At 43.0% G+C, this 20820-nt stretch overlaps 1 protein-coding gene across 1 annotated transcript; it reads left to right on the forward strand.

Annotated features, from left to right (window-relative positions):
• Nucleotides 1–10: 10 nt before the first annotated feature.
• On the forward strand, nucleotides 11–19202 carry arhgap1 (Rho GTPase activating protein 1). Its single transcript, XM_049569790.1, has 13 exons — nucleotides 11–133; nucleotides 6312–6564; nucleotides 7315–7413; nucleotides 7526–7613; nucleotides 8323–8454; nucleotides 10295–10381; nucleotides 11170–11268; nucleotides 11424–11531; nucleotides 11618–11694; nucleotides 11817–11894; nucleotides 12148–12276; nucleotides 13524–13627; nucleotides 13712–19202. Exons 2-13 carry the CDS (start codon nucleotides 6441–6443, stop codon nucleotides 13877–13879), a joined length of 1293 nt encoding a protein of 430 aa, XP_049425747.1. The 5' UTR covers nucleotides 11–133; nucleotides 6312–6440; the 3' UTR covers nucleotides 13880–19202.
• Nucleotides 19203–20820: the final 1618 nt, after the last annotated feature.

Raw genomic sequence — 20820 nt, forward strand, 5'->3', positions numbered from 1 at the left:
CGTTTATTTTGAAAAGTGCACACAGGAAGAGGTGTTGACGCAGATTGTTGCTGTCAACAGCACTGATCAAGTCAACGGCGACTTCAGACGCCACAAAGCCCCCCAGCTGATTTTGAGCAGCGTCACATTCACGGTATTTAAATATTTCACTCTGCTGTGTCTTTGAATTTGTTTTATGAAACTCAAAATGGAGGCGGGAGCACAGAGGGCGCGTGAGCCTTCATGGCCGTGTGCCCACAGTCGTACTATATCAGGGAGCTAACGTTAATTTGTAGTGGTAAATTGGTTTGTTATACTGCGGTGAAACGCGGTAGCTATGCGTGAATTCACTCTTTATCTTTATGAATTAACTCCCACACGGCACAGGTATATTTTTGTATTAAATGTTTGAATATTAATATGTCGGCATACTGCGATATTAACATCGCTAATGCACTTTGCCTGTGTGTTTTAGCTTTTTAACATCCCCAAGCTAATGTTGCTAAGTTAGCCTGTGTAGCTTTTTAAAAATGAACGCCAGTGTTAGTTGAAGTGAGAGTTGTTAGTGAGAGTAAAGGAAGTCAGCTACCTGACTGCTCACTTGTTGCTTTTATCAGCAGACATATCAATAGCTAACGTTACACAGTTTGCTCCAGCTGTACTGTACGGGGAGAGGGATGCGCCAAACTTAAATATCTACATTATGAAGTGTCCTTGCTTTCTTGTCCTTTGCACATTCAGTCAAACATAATTCATCACATTTAATTAATCAGAAGGTGCCAGTTGAAATATGCGCATACATCCTCTACACCTCAATGCTTTATTTTCTTATCAATTATTATAATAATTTTACAGGTGAAGTGAGTTTTAAGTTGGATACTCAGACAGCACTCAGGACCCAGCAGTGTCTTCTCTTCTTCCTTGGGAGTGTTCTGTACTTAACAGAGGAGGGGAGGTCAGGGGTCACCCTCCCTGGGGCTGCAAATATTTTCCCTCAGCTCCCTGATAACAGGAGTAAAATACAAGCCCCTCCATCCACAGTAGATACAAGATGTAGTCGGTTGATGGTCAAAAGCTGCTTGAAAACGAAATCTTGGAGTCCTCTTGTAGGATGACAGTCTCAGAGTCTGTTTATATTTATGCATTGGCATAGATGCATATCCTGCGTGGATTTATAGGTTTACGCAGGCTCTATGTAGAGTCTGTGCTGTGGCCTACACAAATGGCCCAAACCATTGTGAGCATTTACACAGTAGATGTGTTAAGAGAAGTGGATCCACTATAGGAGGCGAGATCCTGTTTATTCCTATGAAAGTTGTTGTGCGAGAAGCCAACACAATTCTATTTCCATCGGCACTACCTCCGCGTCATTGGGCTGCATTAGAAGGTGCGCTCAAAAACCTTGCACACTGATTCTGATGCATTCTATTATTGTATTCGTCACCGAAATTTGCCATACATGACAAAATGAAAAGCCACCCTCTCCACTGGAGTTACCTTACTGGCTGTCATCACTCCATCCTTGTCTGGCGTTTGGCGCTGCAGCTGCATGAAGGGGGGGGGGCGCTGTCCTCCAGCCTCCTCTTCATCACCATCCACCTGAATACTACTATCTGACCTGCACCCCGTTCCTCTGTCTTGTCGTGGTTGTGTCCTGCTGCCATATTGTCTTCACTGATTCTTGGTCGGACATTTCTCTGTAGACTTCTGGTGGATGCGAAACCTGTACCGAAAATTTTAATGACGGACAAAAGTTTCAGACTCAGTGTGCAAAGATAGTTGACACAAGGTGAGGTCGTTTTTATTTTAAGATGTGAGACAATTAGTGTGCAAAGGCCTTGACTTGAATGGGGATAAAACAATTTAATCATGTGGCTCTGCCAGACTTTCCAAATGTTATCGGACCAACAGTGAAACAGGTCATTTTGCAGGGAAAACCAACTTAATTGTGGTCAGTTTCCCAACTCTGTTAGACTCAGTAGCCACTGAGCAATAAAACAGAGCTGTTGACCAGACTGTGACTTCCTTTGGAATAAAAAAAACTCGTGATGAAGCTTTTACGGTTCCACACATCTGTCAGTGTGCTTTCATTTGTGTGTGCAAAGGGTGTGAGCCTACATTTTCCACTGGTGCCATCAGAGTCACAATGAAATGTTTACATAAATGCAGACATCAAAATTGTGACCAGAAACACATCATAACGGGGAGGCAGTGGCGACCTTGAGGTCAGAGAAAAGGGCTTATGAGCACGGCCCTCGGCTGTTAACCCCGTATAGCTCTGGTGGAGGTGTTCATTGGCCAACAGCTCAGACTGTGGTTGCACAGGGCAGCATCCAGATGTGACGGGGAAAACAGAACTACGTTTTATTTACCCTGGTTAAACAAAGGATTAAAAATAAATCCCTTACCCTTCCCTTTATGTAAATCTATGTCAACACCAGCCTGCATACAAACTGCTGGAACTACAGAATATTTCAAACTTTCAAAATAAAAACCAATAAAATCCCAGGTCTTTTTTGTATTTGAAAGTGAAAATGAAAAATGATAAGGCCTTGCAGTGATCTTTCAGCCTGGAAATTGACACAATTAAAAACATTTATGACATTAAATTATTTGTAGACAGGATCTATAAATACTGTCGTCAATTTAGCACCTCAGGTTCAGTACTGTCTTATAAAGAAATTGATGAAACAGACAAGATGTAGGAACATTTTTGTTTTGTTCAGCTAACTAATTGTATTCTCTGTAAATGTTATACATATTTTAAAAGCACTTCAAAAGATTTTTGGGGGGAAATAATTAATTTATTTATGAATTGGCCTAAAAGTAGTCGACATTTGGAGTCTTCAATACTTTGTCCTAAAAACCCCCCCACTAAATCTTACATTTTTTAATGTAGAATGTAGCCTAACCTAAGCCTAAGCCTAATCTAAAAGAGGATTTATAGTTGTGTGCAGACCCTATGCACATCGCCTACGCCCTTGTTAGCATTTATACATGTGCAGTGGTGTGTCTGTGTCACTCTGCAGTTACACCTCCAAAACACTAGTTGGCAGCGGACACACATTAAACACACATTAAACATGGCTTAATAGAGACAATTTCAAACACAAGTACACAAATCAGCTTCACTATAACTCGCAGCATTCACAGACAAACACTTGTCTTTATCTGGACACATTTTCCCCACAAATACAACATGCTAACGTTATTAGCACAAGCCTATGGTGTTTTACATTGTATAAATTAGCCTAGCAGCTAGCAGACTTTTCCTCTTCTCATATAAAACTAGGGACAACAGCAACATGTAACAAAGGTAATGGCACACAATTTGGCTCCATTACAACTCACAAGGTTCATCAACAAAACAACTGTCTTATACTAAACACGTTTTCCAGACAAATACAACATGCTAACGTTATTAGCACACGCTTATGGCATTTTACATTGTATAAATTAGCCTAGCGACGAGCATAGATTTCCTCTGCTCATATGTAACCAGGATAAATCACACACAAGACTTAAAATGCGATTTTAGTGGAGGCTTTATTGTCTTCACAATTTATTGTTTCTTATCTGTGAAATTAAAGTATATACAAGCTTCGTTTCCACTGAGGGAAATGGTTTCAGCTCAAAGAAACAGACAGGAGGTCTGCGTCCCTGCGATGTGTAGTTACATTTCTTGGAAGATGCACATCAGGCTACAGCATCAATTCAACGCAGAAGTATAAATTCCCTATAGGAGTCCACTGACAACAACCCATATAGGTGCAGTGATGTATTTTTCCCGCATTATTCTGTTTTTTTTGTATTCATGGATGTAGCTAGAATGTATTTATCGCAGTATTACTGAAGAAATGACTGGAACTTGGCACATTGTGTTTCATGGACTTAGATATCTAGCTATGTGGGAGGATGATGTCCCCATTCTTAATCTCATCTACAAAGCTGTGATTGGTCAACTGTTTCTCCAATTGGAGCAAAAAAGTGCACAACAGCAGGCCTATTTAATTCAGTAAACCCTCAGGACATAACCAAAAACAGAACCAGGTTTATTGCCCAGCAGGTTTTCACAGAAATGGAATTTGCTTTGGAGCTTTGGTTCATGACATCAACACATTACGAGAAAATTAAATTAACAATAAAAGCAAAGATTGCAAAAACCAACAGACATGAATACAGAATGGGAAAAAAAATATAATAAAAATATGAAACATTTAATCTCCATTGCTGAAATGCTTCGCCAATATTGCCATGTTTTTTGTTCTGTACTCTCTTCCATCTTCCTTTAATGTTGGCAACAGCTGCCTACACTGCAAAGCAACCCTCTCTGCAGGATTCTCCGCCATTGAGTCACACCTTCATGGAAAAGACGTGCACGCACATCTGCATTTGTGGAGCAGCAAATGGGAGCACCCTCTCTCTGAACTGACCTGCGATCGGCCTCTGTGTCCCGTCGCAGGCGAAATTTTCTAAAGCTTGAAAACAGAGCCAAGAGGAGGTGCAGAGGTCTAGTTTTCTCTCAGACCACTTCGATTACAATATGCTCTAAGTATGCTCAGTGTGCTCAAATTTTAACCGCCTACCCCGGCTCTGACCTGGTCTCTGTGGTGTTTTTGTCACATGAATATATTACATTCTGCATCTTACATTAGCTTTAACCCAAAGATAGCTCTGCAGTTACAGTGTATATATATATATATATATATATATGTGTGTGTGTGTGTGTGTGTGTGTGTGAGAGAGTGCAAGCTGCTGCATGTGACGTTACAGAGGCAACATGGTTTTACAGCATTATCATAAGAGACACAATGAAAGGAGGCAGTGCAATGATCATCTCTGTAGTATCTGGAACATTAATCCAGAGGTTTTTGTCTGCAGTGTCGTTCTCCTGCCTCCTTTTTTCTTCCTGGGAATCACATCTCCACCCCCTGCTTTCCTCTGATGCTTTCTCTGCTGTGCTGTGATAAGGAGGAGGGATGAAGGAAGCAGGGTGCTGCTGCTGCTGCTGCTGGATCCCTCCACTCATGTGTACACACAGTGTCTGGTGTGTGTTTGCAAGGGTTGTATTGCAACAGGATGCTTAAACATTGACACCTGCAGACAGGTGTTGTGGCGAGACGGGACTGGGCGGAGCACAGTGTGCTGCGCTCCTGTCTGACTGATGAGCTGAGTGTGTGCTTTGTTGTCTGCAGGGATTGTGAGTGTTGATCTGGAAATGTGTGGTAGTAGAATACCAGATAAGAATCCATTTGTTTTAATTTCCTAGACCGCAGCAGTATGCTGACTGGCTCAGCAGCTGGTGATAGTGACATGAGGGGTGGCCCTCAGGGCACGCCACTAGGCCCATGGGTGGTCTGCTCCCAGATTTCAAACTAGTAAGCTGTGCAGTTGCTGAATCTGTCTTCATTTTACGATAGCAGTTAGTGTAGAAGTTTTTCAGGAGCTTCGAGAGGTACAGATGTATATTATGCGGACCTGCCATTTAGCATTTAACCCGCGTAGGAGCCTTCAAATGTGTCAGCTGTCCTGTCACAAACTGCAGTTGTTGCTTTTTCACTGCGGTAAGAAAAAACCAATACTGTCACAGCCCTAGTGCCGGTTCTGGTTTCAGTTTCAAACATTAACCGCAGTGTTCAACCATGTCCACAGATGATGTCATAGTCAGGCGGCTTGTCCTTGGCCTTCTGCTGTGACCTATACAGGCTGACCTGCTGTGGGAGCACCACAGGGTTATGTTCAGGGACACTCAACATAAGAAAACTAACATGTTAGTGTTCACATCAGTCGAAATCCCCATCCCTTTGTCCTCTCCGACAGCTTCTTGGTCACTGAGAAACAGGCCAACTGTGTCCTAATGGTTGTTTTGCGCTATCTCTGTGTGTGTGTGTGTGTGTGTGTGTGTGTGTGGTCAGTAGCAATAGGCTGACTGTGTCTGTTGGTTAGTAGCGATATTTATTTAAAGCAACATGCTGTCAGCCAGCATAACATCACACAGTAGAGAGAGAACAGAGGCTGTGTGTGTGTGTGTGAGAGAGAGAGAGAGAGAGAGAGAGAGAGAGTAAATAAGGGTAAATAAGTGGGGGTTGGGAGATAAGAGGAAGTGTGAGTATAGAAAACGGGGAGAGCGTTAAGATGTGAGAGGAGGAAGAGGGATGCAGTCATTCAGATGTTTCCAGTAATACAATATCCAGCTCAGTATAGTTGATGTACTGCAGTATATAAATTTGTGAAAGTGACACACATGCTGCTGATGATCCGTCAGTAATCCCAGCAGTACTTGGACATATCGTCAAAACCCAGTTGACCTGAGGTGTCTCTGTCTCTTGCAGGACTCTGGCCACCACTCTGCGGAAGTCCCAGCTTCGTGTGTGTGTGTGTGTGTGTGTGTGTGGCACAGTCGAGACATCACCGTGCAGCGTGCGAGTGGGTGCGTGTAGCGCCGTTCTGCAGTGTACGTGATGTCGTCAGAGCTGCTGGTAGATTTGGGCGAAGACCCCGCGACCGCACAGTTGGGACAACTGAAGCTGACCACTATAGAGGACCAGCAGTGGCCCGCCGATGAGTCGACTCTCAGCAAGTCGGGTGAGCATCACAGATGTGTATATCGACCCTTACCCTTACCTGACCTGCGTTAAAAGCCTTACCTTAACCCTTAACCCAACCCATAGTTCACAGCCCAGCTCAGTGCCAAGGTCTGAAACTTCCGAATGCATCATAGAAGTTCAAGACAACACACACACACTCACATATGCAGGACCAAACGAAACATGCTGATGTGATTCACACTAATTTGGTGAAACAAAAAATGTGAAAGAGGATGTGCTCTGTCATGCAGTCCTTACGTAATCGCCAAACAGGAACACACTTTGCTGATCGCGAAACACCAAATACTGTGCAACCAAATATTCACATGTCCCTGTTAAAGACATAAAGACTTCATTCCCAAAATCCAAACCTTCTTTTTATAGTGTTCAGTAGGTGTTAAATAGAGGTCAGACATTAATGGCTGTAGAACAATGACATCATCTGAGTTTGGTGCAGCACAAGCCTGACTTCCACTTTGCGCTTGTGTCTGAATCAAAGCTCAATTTACAGTACAGCATGAAGGAAGTGCACAACCGAAACAGGAAGAGGAGAGCTCTTTGTGTTCCCTGATAGCTATCATTCATTTCTGTTTTTGAACGTATGAATACATTTTTGTTCAGTCCAAAAGAACAAATAAAGAATCAGTTGAACTGTGACCTCACACACAGGTGTAAGAGATAAGATACATCTTTATTGATCCCACAATTGAGAAATTCCAGTATGTGTGTGTCCGTGTGTGTGCTACAGAGACAGATCTCTCCCAGCGCTTTGATGCCGGCTCCCCCCACCTGCCCTGGGACCATCCTTTCTACGACATCGCCAGGCATCAGATCATTGAAGTGGCAGGTCAGCCCTTTAATCTCACACCTCTGTTTCCTTTCTTCACTCCCGTCTCCACCTCCACACTTTCAGTCGAGGGGTTTTGAATATAGGTAACGTTGAATCTGTGTGTCTGCAGGTGATGATAACTTCGGCAGGAAGGTGATAGTGTTCAATGCATGCAGGATGCCGCCACAGCACCAGCTGGACCACCACAAGCTGCTGATGTAAGAGCGACTGTACATCTAACTTCACTATGTTTTGTCCTCAGCAGTTGACATCACAACATTTGATTGCAGCCAATTAGTGTAGCTAGACACACACACACACACACACACACACACACACACACAGGCAAAGGCCTCGTTCACACAGAAAGCATGTGAGCAGCTGGAGGCGATCTCCGTTTCCCTGTGCCCAACAAACTATTTGCTGACAACCTCGCACCCTCAACCAGAGCTACAGCAGGTACCCTCTGCCTCAACATTTTAGGAACTAGACACTGATTACTGTGAAAATAAAAAGGTGGATTTAGCTAGCTTAGGTTGAAGGTTTCTTCAGAGAGTGCCTTCTCTACTTCTGATCGCACCCTTTTGTTCCACAAAGCCGTTTCTGCATTTAACAGCTGTCTGACTTCAGGGAGTGACAGGACATTTGAGTAGAGGAAGAGGTCATCTGCAGAAAGGTCAGTGGTTTGGATTAAACCGTCGATATTCTGCTTAGTCTACATATTAACTGCTGGCTCGTCAGGACACATCCATATGACTCAGTATGAAACAACAGGACTCGTTTCTCAGAAAACTTTTAAGGGAACCGCCTCTGTGAACTGAAACATCTTGTGGCCTGACAGCTTTGTTAACGTGCTGAAACACAGTTGTCCAGCTGAGAAACACACTCATCTACTTAACTGACGATGACTTTGTTTTATTCTTGCAGGTATCTCAAAGGAACACTGGATCAGTACGTCGAAAGCGACTACACTCTGATCTATTTCCATCATGGGCTGACCAGTGAAAATAAACCGTCACTCAGCTGGCTACGAGACGCTTACAGAGAGTTTGACAGAAAGTAAGCTTGGTGACATCACTCACATCTTAGCAGCCATGTTTTGGGCGTTAAAAACAATTTGGGGGCTGGCTGGTGTTCCTGTTGTACATGCAACTATACGGGAAACACCAGACCATCATATCAGTGATAAGTGACTAGTCATGCCTAAATCCTTCACTTTGATCTGTTTAAAATAAACACTTGGGGCCACCTCTGGCTCGACTGGCGGGGTGTGCGCCCCATGTGGGCTGGGTCCTTTGCAGCAGCCTGGGTTTATCTCTGATCCGTAGCCCTTTGCTGCGTGTCTTTCCCCCTCTCTGTCTCTCCCTCCAACATTTCCTGTCTCTTCTCAGCTGTCATATCATCAAAGGGAAATGAATGCACAAAAACACACTTTAAAAATAAATAATTAAACCAAAGAAAATAATAATTAAATTGTCATCAATAAAAAAATGATCTTTGAGTTATTGACATATTCTGAGATAACGGAAGTTATGTTTTAGCTTTTTAAAATAGCTGCTATCATTCTATGTTTTTGTTGTATGAGTGGTACATATGTGTGGACGTAGAAAAAAGCCCACGACAAAGCAGCGAAATCAACCTGGAAATTAAAAACACACTGTCAGTGGTTCAACTCTTAAACCCAGTTCAGACCAAATATTTGAGACGAGACGAGTTGAAACAGGCAGCTACTTGCACTGCACCGTTCTGCAACGTTCTGAAAACCTGCAGGTTCACACCTATGCAGCCAGATGAGATGGTGTGTCATCGCTATGCAGCTAGATGAGATGGTGTGTCATCGCTATGCAGCTAGATGAGATGGTGTGTCATCACTATGCAGCTAGATGAGATGGTGTATCATCGCTGTGCAACTACATGAGAAGGTGTATCATCGCTATGCAACTAGATGAGATGGTGTGTCATCGCTATGCAGCTAGATGAGATGGTGTGTCATCGCTGTGCAACTACATGAGGAGTATCATCGCTATGCAACTAGATGAGATGGTGTATCATCGCTATGCAACTAGATGAGATGGTGTATCATCGCTGTGCATCTACATGAGAAGGTGTATCATCGCTATGCAACTAGATGAGATGGTGTATCATCGCTGTGCAACTGCATGAGAAGGTGTATCATCGCTGTGCATCTACATGAGAAGGTGTATCATCGCTATGCAACTAGATGAGATGGTGTATCATCGCTGTGCAACTGCATGAGAAGGTGTATCATCGCTGTGCATCTACATGACAAGGTGTATCATCGCTATGCAACTAGATGAGATGGTGTATCATCTCTATGCAACAACTCTCTGTATTTCTGTTCTGATTTGCAGCTTTTCAGGCTTTAATATGGCTGAATATAATTTGTAGCTTCTTAAAATATGAATGAGGAAAGTGATAGTGAGATACTGGCTACAACTGCATTTGTAGGAGTAATGAAACGGTGAAAACAGAAACAAAACGAGCATCAGACGGACTGTATAATAAATACACACTATAATATAAATAATACATATTAAGCAGACCCACCGTCTGACACCAGAAACACCGGGGGGACGGACACAAGAGGTCTCGGCAGGATGAACACGTCGTCTTCACTACAAGGTGATTGGCTGCAGAAACAGGTGATGTGCTTTACGATCTGAGGCCAGCTTCCTGTGATTTGACTGGCTTCAGTCGAGCTCAGACCTGCTAGTTCACAGCGCTGCAACTGTCTTCTGCAACGCTCTAGAACGGTTTTGTCGCGAATCTTTGGTCTGAATTTGGCTTTAAGTACAAGTGAGCAAATCTGCCTGCCTCAGTGAAATGAGGCAATCTGTTAAGCACATTTCGTCACACTATCATCTGTCTGTGTTTCCAGGTATAAGAAGAACATCAAGGCTCTGTATATCGTCCATCCCACCATGTTCATCAAGACCCTGCTGATCCTCTTCAAACCAATCATCAGGTTCTTTTTTATTACATGTCAACTTACTTTTACAGATGGAAATTAACACTGACAGAAACAGAGAAAATGGATCTGTGTAACGTCAGGATAGTAAAGATAAATGCCTAATTTCTGGCCTATTAACGATGCATAAAAGATGATGCATCGGCTTCTTTTAATTATAAAAAGTATCATATAGATATTGGTAATTTTGGCCCTTATTTATTGATACTGAATCACCACCAGATTTAATGGTATTGCTCAGCCCTTCTTCAAGCCCCTTATCTTTCAACATAGCATAGTATAGTAGTGTTCCTCTGTGGTAACTCTGATCCATTCTCACCAGTTATCATAGTGAGCAACAGTTACACTGATAAGAAAACCAACATAATCTGAAAATAGCACTCAGATCAGTTGGTCACTGTTTCCAAGAATGAGTGCAGTTGTGTCAGTATATTTGTTATCATGGTTTCCAAGAAATGTGTACCATCTGTCTTAGAAGAGTGCCTTTCAGTCTCATGGATTTGAGGCAACTTTGTTAACCTAGCTGGTAAAGTCAGTCAGACATGGCTCTGGTTACATCTAGTGGCTGCTTTTGAAAAGTACAAAACTGATGCAGGATATGTGAGTGTAAAAAAAGTTGGGGTGCATCCATCTAAAAGTGTTAAATGTGATGTTGTAACCTCCACTGACATGATAGTTTCATTACTGAGAGAAAAACACACTTGGCTCTATTGTCATAATTTTCACAAATGACAAGAAGACTGAAGTGAGATCATTTGATGCTGATCTTGTCTGTCTCTTTGCAGTTTTAAGTTTGGCAGGAAGATCAACTATGTGAGCTATCTGAGTGAGCTGGAGGATGTGGTGAAGTGTGAGCAGCTGCTCATTCCTGCCCGCGTCAAAGAGTAAGAGCTGATGTCACACTCCGCTGTCCGTTCCACTAATCTGCAAATCTTGTTATAATGCATTTGCAGAGATGATTTAAATCTACACATATTTGCTCTTTACAACTTTAGGTTTTAAAATCCTCAGTAGCTGATAATCTCTGTCTGTGTGTCAGGTACGACAACAAGTTGAGAGCGTCTCTGAAACCGAGCGCCCAGCCTCCCATGTCTCCTCCTCACAGCCCTCCCCTCCCCAACCAGGTGTTTGGAGTGCCACTTGCAATGTAAGTCTGCTCATCTCTCTGTTAGGGTCTGCCTTGGCAAATTGCACTCGCACTGTTTGCTCTAAATGTGTGTGTGTGTGTGTCAGACTCAGACAGAGGAGTTCAGAGGATGATCTAGTTCCCGTGGTGATGAGAGACACCATTGGCTTCCTCTCAGAGCAAGGTAACTCTTTTCTCGGGATGGTGGACACACAAACGAAATGCTTTATGAACTGTGACTGTTCTATCAGTAAGAACTGCATTGTTTTTAACGTGTGTGTGTGTGTGTGTGTGTGTGTGTGTCAGGTTTGGAGATTGAAGGGATCTTCAGACGGTCTGCCAATGTGACTCTGGTAAAGGACGTCCAGGTCAGATACAACTCAGGTAGGATCATCAGGCCTGTTAACGTGCTCTGTTGCTTTGTCCCTTAATAGACAATTTTCTGAGTCCACTAGATGGCACTCTTAGTTTACAGAAAAAAGGTTAATGAATGGCAGTTCGGTGTGCTTTTGTTGCACAGAGCGCGCCATCTAGTGGGCTCAGACAATAAAGAAACTGGTTTACAAGGCTTTTATCTACATGGGCAAATATTTTCTTGTTTCCATAAGACGCATTTCTCTGTTTGTGTGATTTGTAGGTATGACAGTGGATTTCAGAGAGATAGAAGACGTCCACTTGGCTGCTGTGATTCTGAAGACGTTCCTGAGGGAGTTACCTGAGCCTCTGCTCACCTACCAGCTCTACAACGACATCGTCAACTTCACCTGTAGGTTCAAACTGTCACTACTCATCAGAATTCCTAATATCTCATCATTCTTTATAGGAGAATTAGATGGGAACAACCACTTCTGAGGCACTTATTATCAGTACACCATCCATCCTTTGAATGCTCATGGTCTCTAGTTTGTGGTTGTAAAGTTTCATGAGGCTGTGATTATCCTAGAGGTCAGTGTATACAGTGATGTCTGTTTCAAAGACATAGTCTCACCACAGTATAATGGCTACCATGGGGGTTAACATCATCACACATGAATACAATATAGTCTCCGCTTTCTAGTCACACTACGCCGAAAAACTCAAGTTTAAGAGTCGCTTGATTTGCAGGATGACGCATTTAAGCGCGCATGTCACACATCTACATTGAAAACAATGAATTTGAGGGCGCAAAAAACACAGCATGTGTACGGTACGGTTGGTACTCATGAATTCCTCAGGTCTTCTAGTTTCATATGATACCAGTATCTTCACTAGCTTTAAAACTCAGCCCGCTACAGCCTCTAATGTCGGCTAAGGACACCGGTGACCAGAGGGGAGTGGAAGAGGCTTAACATTTAACTGATGCCCCAAAAAGAGAGAGGGAAAAATGAAAAAAGACTCCAGATCAGGGCCAAAAGCTGCGCCGCCTGTCCTCAAGCGGGTCGCGGTGACATCTCGACATTTTCGCTTTTTCCCCCTCAAATAGGCCGTGTGTGTTGTTAGACTCTCCTCACCTCTGTCTGCAGGGAGAAAGCCGTTTTTAAAAGTCTCTGTGTTCAGCTCTCAGTATGTTGTAGCTTCTAACTGAATCTCTGTGGTTTGGAGTTTAGTTTCTCTCCTGCGTCCTGTTTTTACTTCAGATATCTGCTTTATTTTACTGTTCGCTTACAGCTGTATTAGAAGTTGTGTGAAGTCGCTGCTCGAAAACTCAACATTTGCTGGTGGTGCTGGGCTGACAGGCCAAACCAAACCAAACCAAACCAAACCAGCCCATGACTGCCGAAAAGGGGTAGTGTCTGAACAGGGTGCAAGTCTGACTACAGCAGTCAACACAGCTGAACAGTTAAGTCTTTGTGAAGTTCAGACACTGGTGCCTTAGAGAGACACTGTGCGCTCCCGTCACCACAGAGCTCATGCTGTCTTCCAACACGCAGATGGCGGGAAGAGAAAAAACAGGAGGTTGTGTTGTGTATCACTTACATACATGAAAACACTTGAAATCTGATTACTGACATTTTTGTGTCTGGTGTGTTGCAGCTGTATCCAGTGACAGCCAGGTGGAGCAGATGAAGATGCTGCTGGAGTCGCTGCCAGAGGAAAACTATGCATCACTCCGATACCTCATCACATTCCTGGCACAGGTACAGCTGATAGACCGCCTACGAATCACCTTCCTGAACCTTTATATCATCAGATGACAGTAACCTGTCCGTGTGTGTGTTTAGGTATCAGCCAACAGCGAAGTGAACAAGATGACCAACAGCAACCTGGCTGTGGTGTTTGGTCCTAACCTGCTCTGGGGGCGGGACGCCGCCATGTCACTCAGCGCCATCGGGCCAATCAACAACTTCACCAGAACCCTGCTGGACCAGCAGCATCTGGTCTTCACCTAAACCCCGCCCCCTCTACCCTGCAGTCTCTCTTCCAGTCAGAAACACCCTTTCCCATTTAAACACTATACACTCTCAAAAGATCCCGTGGACCAATCACATTTGAGTTAGTCTCCCACCAGTCCCTTAAACAGTGTTGTTAAGTCAAACGGTATCGACGTCTGCTAGCTGGCCCGCATTTCCATTACCATGTGATTTCAGGCATGTGGGTGGAACACAGCAGCCAAATAACCCTCAGTAAACAACTTATAGCACAAAATTCAGCATCCATTCACACTGGGACACGTTGGTCGGACTGTGGAGAGCAAAGCTGAGAGATTTAACCTCAGTGTGGCGAAGTCTGTTCGGCAAGTCATGGATTTTTGCTAGATTACGAGATGATATGAGGTAAAAGATCCACTCCCTGAGTTTTTGTTATTCTAGTCGCTTTGGTGAAGCGCCAAAAACACTCCTACATTCCCCATAATGCAGCTTGACAGAGTCTTTCACCTGACCCTGCCTGCCTGGTAAACCCAGTCTTACTGTCTGTATCTTTCAGGACGTAAAGGTAATTTATCGATTATGTTGATCCCAGTGTGAATGCATGCACAACCTCGGCTGCGGTACAGTCCCATAGAACATTTCTGACTCTTCCACCACCCCTTTACACCCAACACACCCTCGAGAACTTCCAGTCCTAAGTGCATGTGTTAATAGTATTTAAGTGTCTCAGGCCGACCTGAACACACTCTGGTTCTCATCTCTGTAGGGAGATTAATAGCTGTTGGACTTAGACGTCCCCAGTCTGTCCCTGTATACCTGTGCCGTGCTGTGTCCAGTCTGTCTCTCTGCTGTTTTCTATGTAGTGCCAAAAAAATACAAAACTGGCCTCCAGCTTTCACAGAAAGAGCAGGGTGATAACACATTTAGGATAATAACTACAGATAATGAAGCGGTGCAGTTACCAAAAGTCCCCTCTAGGAGTATGATCCCAAACTTAAAGAGAGAACAGATGAAGAGAATGGAGGTGGGAGTTTCCATCTCCATGAAAGTCTCAGGTTTAACGGTGAACTTGGTACCAAACGTTGTGGACAATCTTTGAAATGCTGTAATTATAGTAGAAACAGAGCTGTGTGATTCTACCAGTAGAAACAGCTGTGCACGTATGAAACGAGTGCTGGACCTGGTCTGATAGGACCGAGGACCCGCTGCTCTGTAATATACTCTGTAATATCCTGATAGTGATCTGACTGATATCTATGATTCTTTATGGCTCTCTCCTTACTATATTTGACTTTAACATTGTATTCATAATATTCTCTTGGAATTTCTACTCTATTTTTCCGCGCAATGATAGAATTATCTTAACTCCATTGTCGTTATCTTAACATGTGTCATTGTAGTTCATCAGAGAAGCAGTTTTTTAACGGTGTACGGTGAGGTCTAGTGTTCAGTAGCACAAAAACACAACTAAGAATTATAATCAGATACACAAACTGTTCAGCGTGTGCAGGGCTTTTATTTTGCCAGTCCCAGTGTCCCCATACTAGCGAGGTACTCTTTCCCCGAATGTGCCGTTTCGTCGTCGTCTCCGGTTCAGTGGCTTCAGAATTGTATCTCTGCTTTATGCAGATGATGTGGTTCTGTTGGTATCATCTCGCCGTGGCCTCCAGCATGTACTGGGGCGTTCTTGAGCATGAAGCAGTCAAGATGAGAGTTAGAACCTCCAAATCTGAGGCCAGGGTTCTCTGCCAGAAAACGGTGGATTGCCCTCTCCTGGTTGGGGGAGAGTGACTGCCCCAAGCGTGGGAGTTGAAGTATCTCGCGTTCTTGTTCACGATTGAGGGTAGAATGGAGCGTGAGATGGATCGGCAGTTTGGCGCGGGATCTGCAGTGATGCATGCGATGTGCCGGAGCGTCGAGGTGAAGAGGGAGCCGAGTCAAAAGGCAAAGCTTTCGATTTACTGGTCCATATACGTCCCAACCCTCACCTATGGTCATGAGCTCTGGATAGTGACTGAAAGAATGTGATCACGGATACAAGCGGCTGAAATGAGTTCCTCTAAAGGGTGTCTGGGCTCAGCCTTAGAGATAGGATAAGGAGCTCGGACATCCAGTGGGAGCTCGGACTAGAGCAGCTGCTTCCGTCGAAAGGGGTCAGTTGAGGTGGTTCGGGCATCTGATCAGGATGCCTCCTGGGCGCCTGAGGTGTTCCAGGTATGCCCCACTGGTAGGAGGCCCCAGGGCAGACCCAGAATATGCTGGAGGGATCACATATCTCATCTGGCCTGGGAACGCCTCGGGATCCCCCAGGTGGAGCTGGAAAGCTTTGCTGGGGAGAGGGACGTCTGGGGTGCTTTGCTCGGCCTGCTGCTCCTGCGACCAGGCTTCGGATAAGCGGATGTGGCCCTAATCCATGTACATCACAAAAGTCTTCACATTCCTGCTGACTGAGACGGTATACATTTAGCCTACTGAAATTCTAGTGTTGTTATGGATACTGTTCATTACAGGAAGTGCTTTCATTGTACATGTTACCGGCTTCTCGCCTTCAGGATTTCTGCGTCTTGAAGTTTAAAGCATTTTGAAACCGTTACCCAAAGGTGCCACACGTTCAGTGTTGCCTTGTGCAGCTTTAGTACTTTATACTGGTTGTTGGACAGTGGTGTGAGTTATTGTTGCAGTCTCTGTGTTGGGTAGTTATTGTCATTCATTCCGGCCAGCACCTTTAGCACGATCGCCTCAGTGTGCACTCTGTATCATTCAGTTTGTGTCTCAGTGCCCTATCAGAGAAGGTTGGACACTGGCCAAACATTGTACTTTCTGCAGTTGTGTTATTTATCTGTAGTCCTGGTTGTGTAACTGGTTATTGGTCAGTCCAAACTGCCCAACAGCAGCGGCTTTATAGAGGAGGGGACTCTTTTTAAAGTACATGACCTAGCCTGGCCCAGGTTCTCTTTTTGTTGACTGATTTCCTTGTTGTTTTAAGTTTTATTTGATGTATTTTTTTTTTTTTACAATTTCTTTTTCACAACCTCACTAAAACCAGTCTGAACTGTTTGTTTCTCTGGTTTAAACAAACACCAGGGTAAGACTACTCCCTATAGTTTACTTTTATTTTTAGTTGACGCTGTCCCACTCGAGTGTTGTCCAAGTTGAGTATGATCGTTTCTGTGTCATTGGTGCAGGGTCCTCTGGTCTGGTCTGGTCTTTTTTAAATAGCCACACAGGTTTCAGTGGATTATCTTGCCGCTACACTACAGGGGCTACTTGTGAGCAGTCATTTGAAGGGATACTTTGGCAGTTCTTGACCAGATCTGTGTCAATGTGGTGTGGGGAGTAGGCTTCGCCTTGTGCCAGAAGCTCCAGGAACTTCCCATGAAACATGTCATTTTGCTTCACTAGTGATGCTTCTTGCATCGTCCAGGGGATTGTGGCTGGTGGACGGGCTGCTGCTCAACTGCACATAACGCCCCACAACACTGTGACATAGACCTTGTTGAAAACTGGCAAAGTATCCCTTTATTATCACTCATCGATTATCCTAAAAACCAGTGATGAGGATGCTACATTAGAGCTGTGCGGTCATCGAAAGCCCCTTTCACACATGCTGTTTATCCTTGAAATGTTCAGGAACATTTCTTGCATGAGCTCATGTGCTATTTCCCACCTCAAGACTAGTAACATTTAAGCTTAAAAATTCGGATACGTCCGTATTTTTGAATCAAAGCATTAATATTGCCGAGGCAAGCACTTACATCGATCTGACGAAAGACGCTTTCATGTAGAGCAAGTGAGCCAGTCACTTTGCTTTTGTGGGTGATTTGATAATCAACAACCAAAAATAAATACATCAAATACCTTACAAGAACACTGGCGTAGGCTAGAGGCATCTTAGAGTTTAAGTTCGGTTAAATGCGAAGAATAGATTTGGCTTCAGAGGCAAGCACTTTCCCGCATTTTCCAACATGTTGGACTGTTTTCATTTATTGTTCACTCATTTTCTTTCATTTATTATGACATAAAGGCCAAATAGTATTTCAGCACTTATCACTGTACTCTGTGGTGCGTCTTCAAGCTTTATTGTCTTCATTATGTTCCCAAAGCCTTAATTTAAAGAACCTTTTCTCATGTTCTGCCATCTATCTCCAAATGTATCTCCCGTTAAGCTCTGCATCTATGTAAAATGAATAAAAAAAGATTTCCGCTTGTCTATTGTTGACTCGTGCATGCTGTGATGAAGGTCTGATAGACTTGAAAAGGTGCGGAAATCTTTTCTATCAGTCTGGACTCATTGATGCTTCCGGCACCTTTGCCAAGATTGAGCCGCTAAAATAGTGTTGACGTAGAATAAAAAATGAAAATAATTATTTTGAGTCGAGCAGCTCAGTGTACTTTTGACATAGTTGTTAACAGGTATGATATGTTATACTGTACATGACTTTGGCTGGAGGTCACAGGAACTGACCTTCATGACCATGATGTCTCCTCTCTGTAGTCGTGCAGTTTATGTAAAGACTCCCGGCCAAACGATGCTGTCGAGTCTTTTATTTTGTCAATGGCCAAAAATACTATCAGTGGGTGAATTTCATTGTTGTTATGTTGCTATGGTACTTAATATGATGTGACTGAAAAGCACCAAAAGATCAGAGATTTAGTTTGACTGAAGCTGAAAGCTAAAAAAAAACAAAAAACAAAAAATCTCAAATGTTTACCTGTCGTAACTCCCAGTCATGTCAATACCACGGAAATTGACATGCTATCGGTGTCTATTTGGGTGTGTGTGTAGGTGTAAATGCTAACTCAGCTGGACCCAGTATATTTGAAAAGACAAAATATTTCTGACTGCTGGGGTTTAAATATATATTAGCATAACTAGGGCTCCTGTCAGTTGAGACGTGTGTGTATGTGTACTTGTACTTAGTAGTGGTGGACCGAAACATTTTAGGAACAGAGTGAGGACTTTTTGGAAAGTTAGGACTTTTTGGCGAATCCTTAGTTCGTCAAAGGCCTGTTTGTGGGTAACAACTTGGTTTTAAGGTTCAGATTAATATCAGGGTTAGGCTAGGGTAAAGCTTGGGGTTTGGCACTCAGTTGTGAAAGCTAAGGTTAGGGTAAAGGGCTAGGGCATGCACCATATCACTGAAGGTCCTCGCAAAGATAGAAGTACAAGAGTGTGTGTGCGTATGTGTGTGTGTCCTTGAGCCTTTTTTGTTCCCCCAAGTGATCATGTGTTTAGCCATCAAAGTGCCAGTGTGCCCGTTCTGCCATAGATTAAAACGACGCGAGGTGCGTTCAACAAAGCTTTAGTGTCTGTATGTTACACACAGCATGCTAACAGGCTGAAGGTGCCTTGAACAGAAAACGCAAAAGGGGCAACGAAGCTCCCGTGCAAACTCCGAGGCTTGTTGAACACAGCTCGAACTGTAATGGATGATCGCAGGCTTGAGAAATCCATAACTTCTTTAGTTAAAATTTAAGTTTTGAAATAAATCTTGATATTCTGATATATAACCCATAAAAAATAATTCTGAAATTAAATACAAAATTGTTTGAAATGTGGATTAAAGTTAGAATTTTGTATTTTGAGTCTTTATTTTAAAAACTGTTAAAAAAAAATTTTATTTGTCTTTATTTGTATTTATTTGTCTTTAATTTCAGAGTTTTCATAGGTTTTTAAAATTCATCATGGCCCTAACCCTTTCTCAATACTTTATATTTTACCTGTCGTCTGAGAAAACTTTTTTTTCTGTTTGTTTTGTGTTCCAGAATTTCCACAATATCCAGTCAGCCAAATACTAATTAATAGTTCAGACGTTGTTTCAGATGTTATACAAAATGTTGCACAACCAAATTCTTTTATCTTTAATTTTTACACTTCTATCGACCAAGTACAATTTCTGTTTATTTAATTTAGTAGCACTGTTTCTCCTCAACCTCGCTGATCAATTACAGCTGTGTCCGATCTATGGATCTTTGTACTGTAACTGTAGTTATGGTGGCAGTGAACAATATTTTTTTGCTGGAGAAATGATTTGGTTTCCAGGCTGAATTGTTGATACTTAGTGAACTTATTTTCTTAACTTTTTTCATCCATTACTTTTGATATGTTGTGATCTTAGTCGTATATATATGTATGATTATAATGGTAATATACTGTAATATCAATGTGTGCAAACAATAAAGAAATAGTGAATGAAAGCCCAGGTCTTACTGTTGTTAATATTAATTTTGTGTCTTTTTACCTTCCAATACTCATTTCTGTAATGCATTTTATCAGATTGTTATTAGGCTATGGTCAAAGGGAGAAAGAAAGATATAGAGCTGTGTGTCATCTGCATATTGAATGAGAGGGTATGTTATGATTCTTGACAATATTACCAAGTGGGATCATGCATGGACTAAAAAGTAGTGGGCCAAGGATTGACCCCTGTGGGACTCCTGAGAGCATTAAGCCATATTGTGTTGGTCTCTAAACCCTTTTTTAGGGCTGACGTCATAATGACGTCATTTTATCAGTTGGAGGCAAAACACGATTCGCCACCACAGGGCTGTAGGCAACATCGGAGTCTTAAAATATCTTTGCCACTGCCCGTCATCAAAAATGCTCACATGTGCTGCCCACTTAGCATCAGGTTAGGGAAAAAGTATTTCCTGTTGTAGGGATGAATAATGTGTAATGTAATGTATTAAGGGTTATCATGTCCACCTCGTCAGAAATTAGTGAGGCATTGAGAGGAATATTTGAGAATGGCTAATATCAAAACATTGGACTACTCCAAAGTGGCCCTCTATGAGCCCTGATCTAAATCATGTTGAGCATCTGTGGAAGGAGCTGACACATGCAGTCTGGAGAAGGCACCCTTCAAACCTGGAGTGGGCCAAAATACCCGTCAACAGGTGCAGAAGTCTCATTTGTTTTATTTTATTTATTTAACCTTTATTTAACTAGGCAAGTCATTAAG

Source organism: Epinephelus fuscoguttatus, linkage group LG24 (genome assembly GCF_011397635.1).
Source record: "Epinephelus fuscoguttatus linkage group LG24, E.fuscoguttatus.final_Chr_v1".
NCBI classification, from domain to species: domain Eukaryota; kingdom Metazoa; phylum Chordata; class Actinopteri; order Perciformes; family Serranidae; genus Epinephelus; species Epinephelus fuscoguttatus.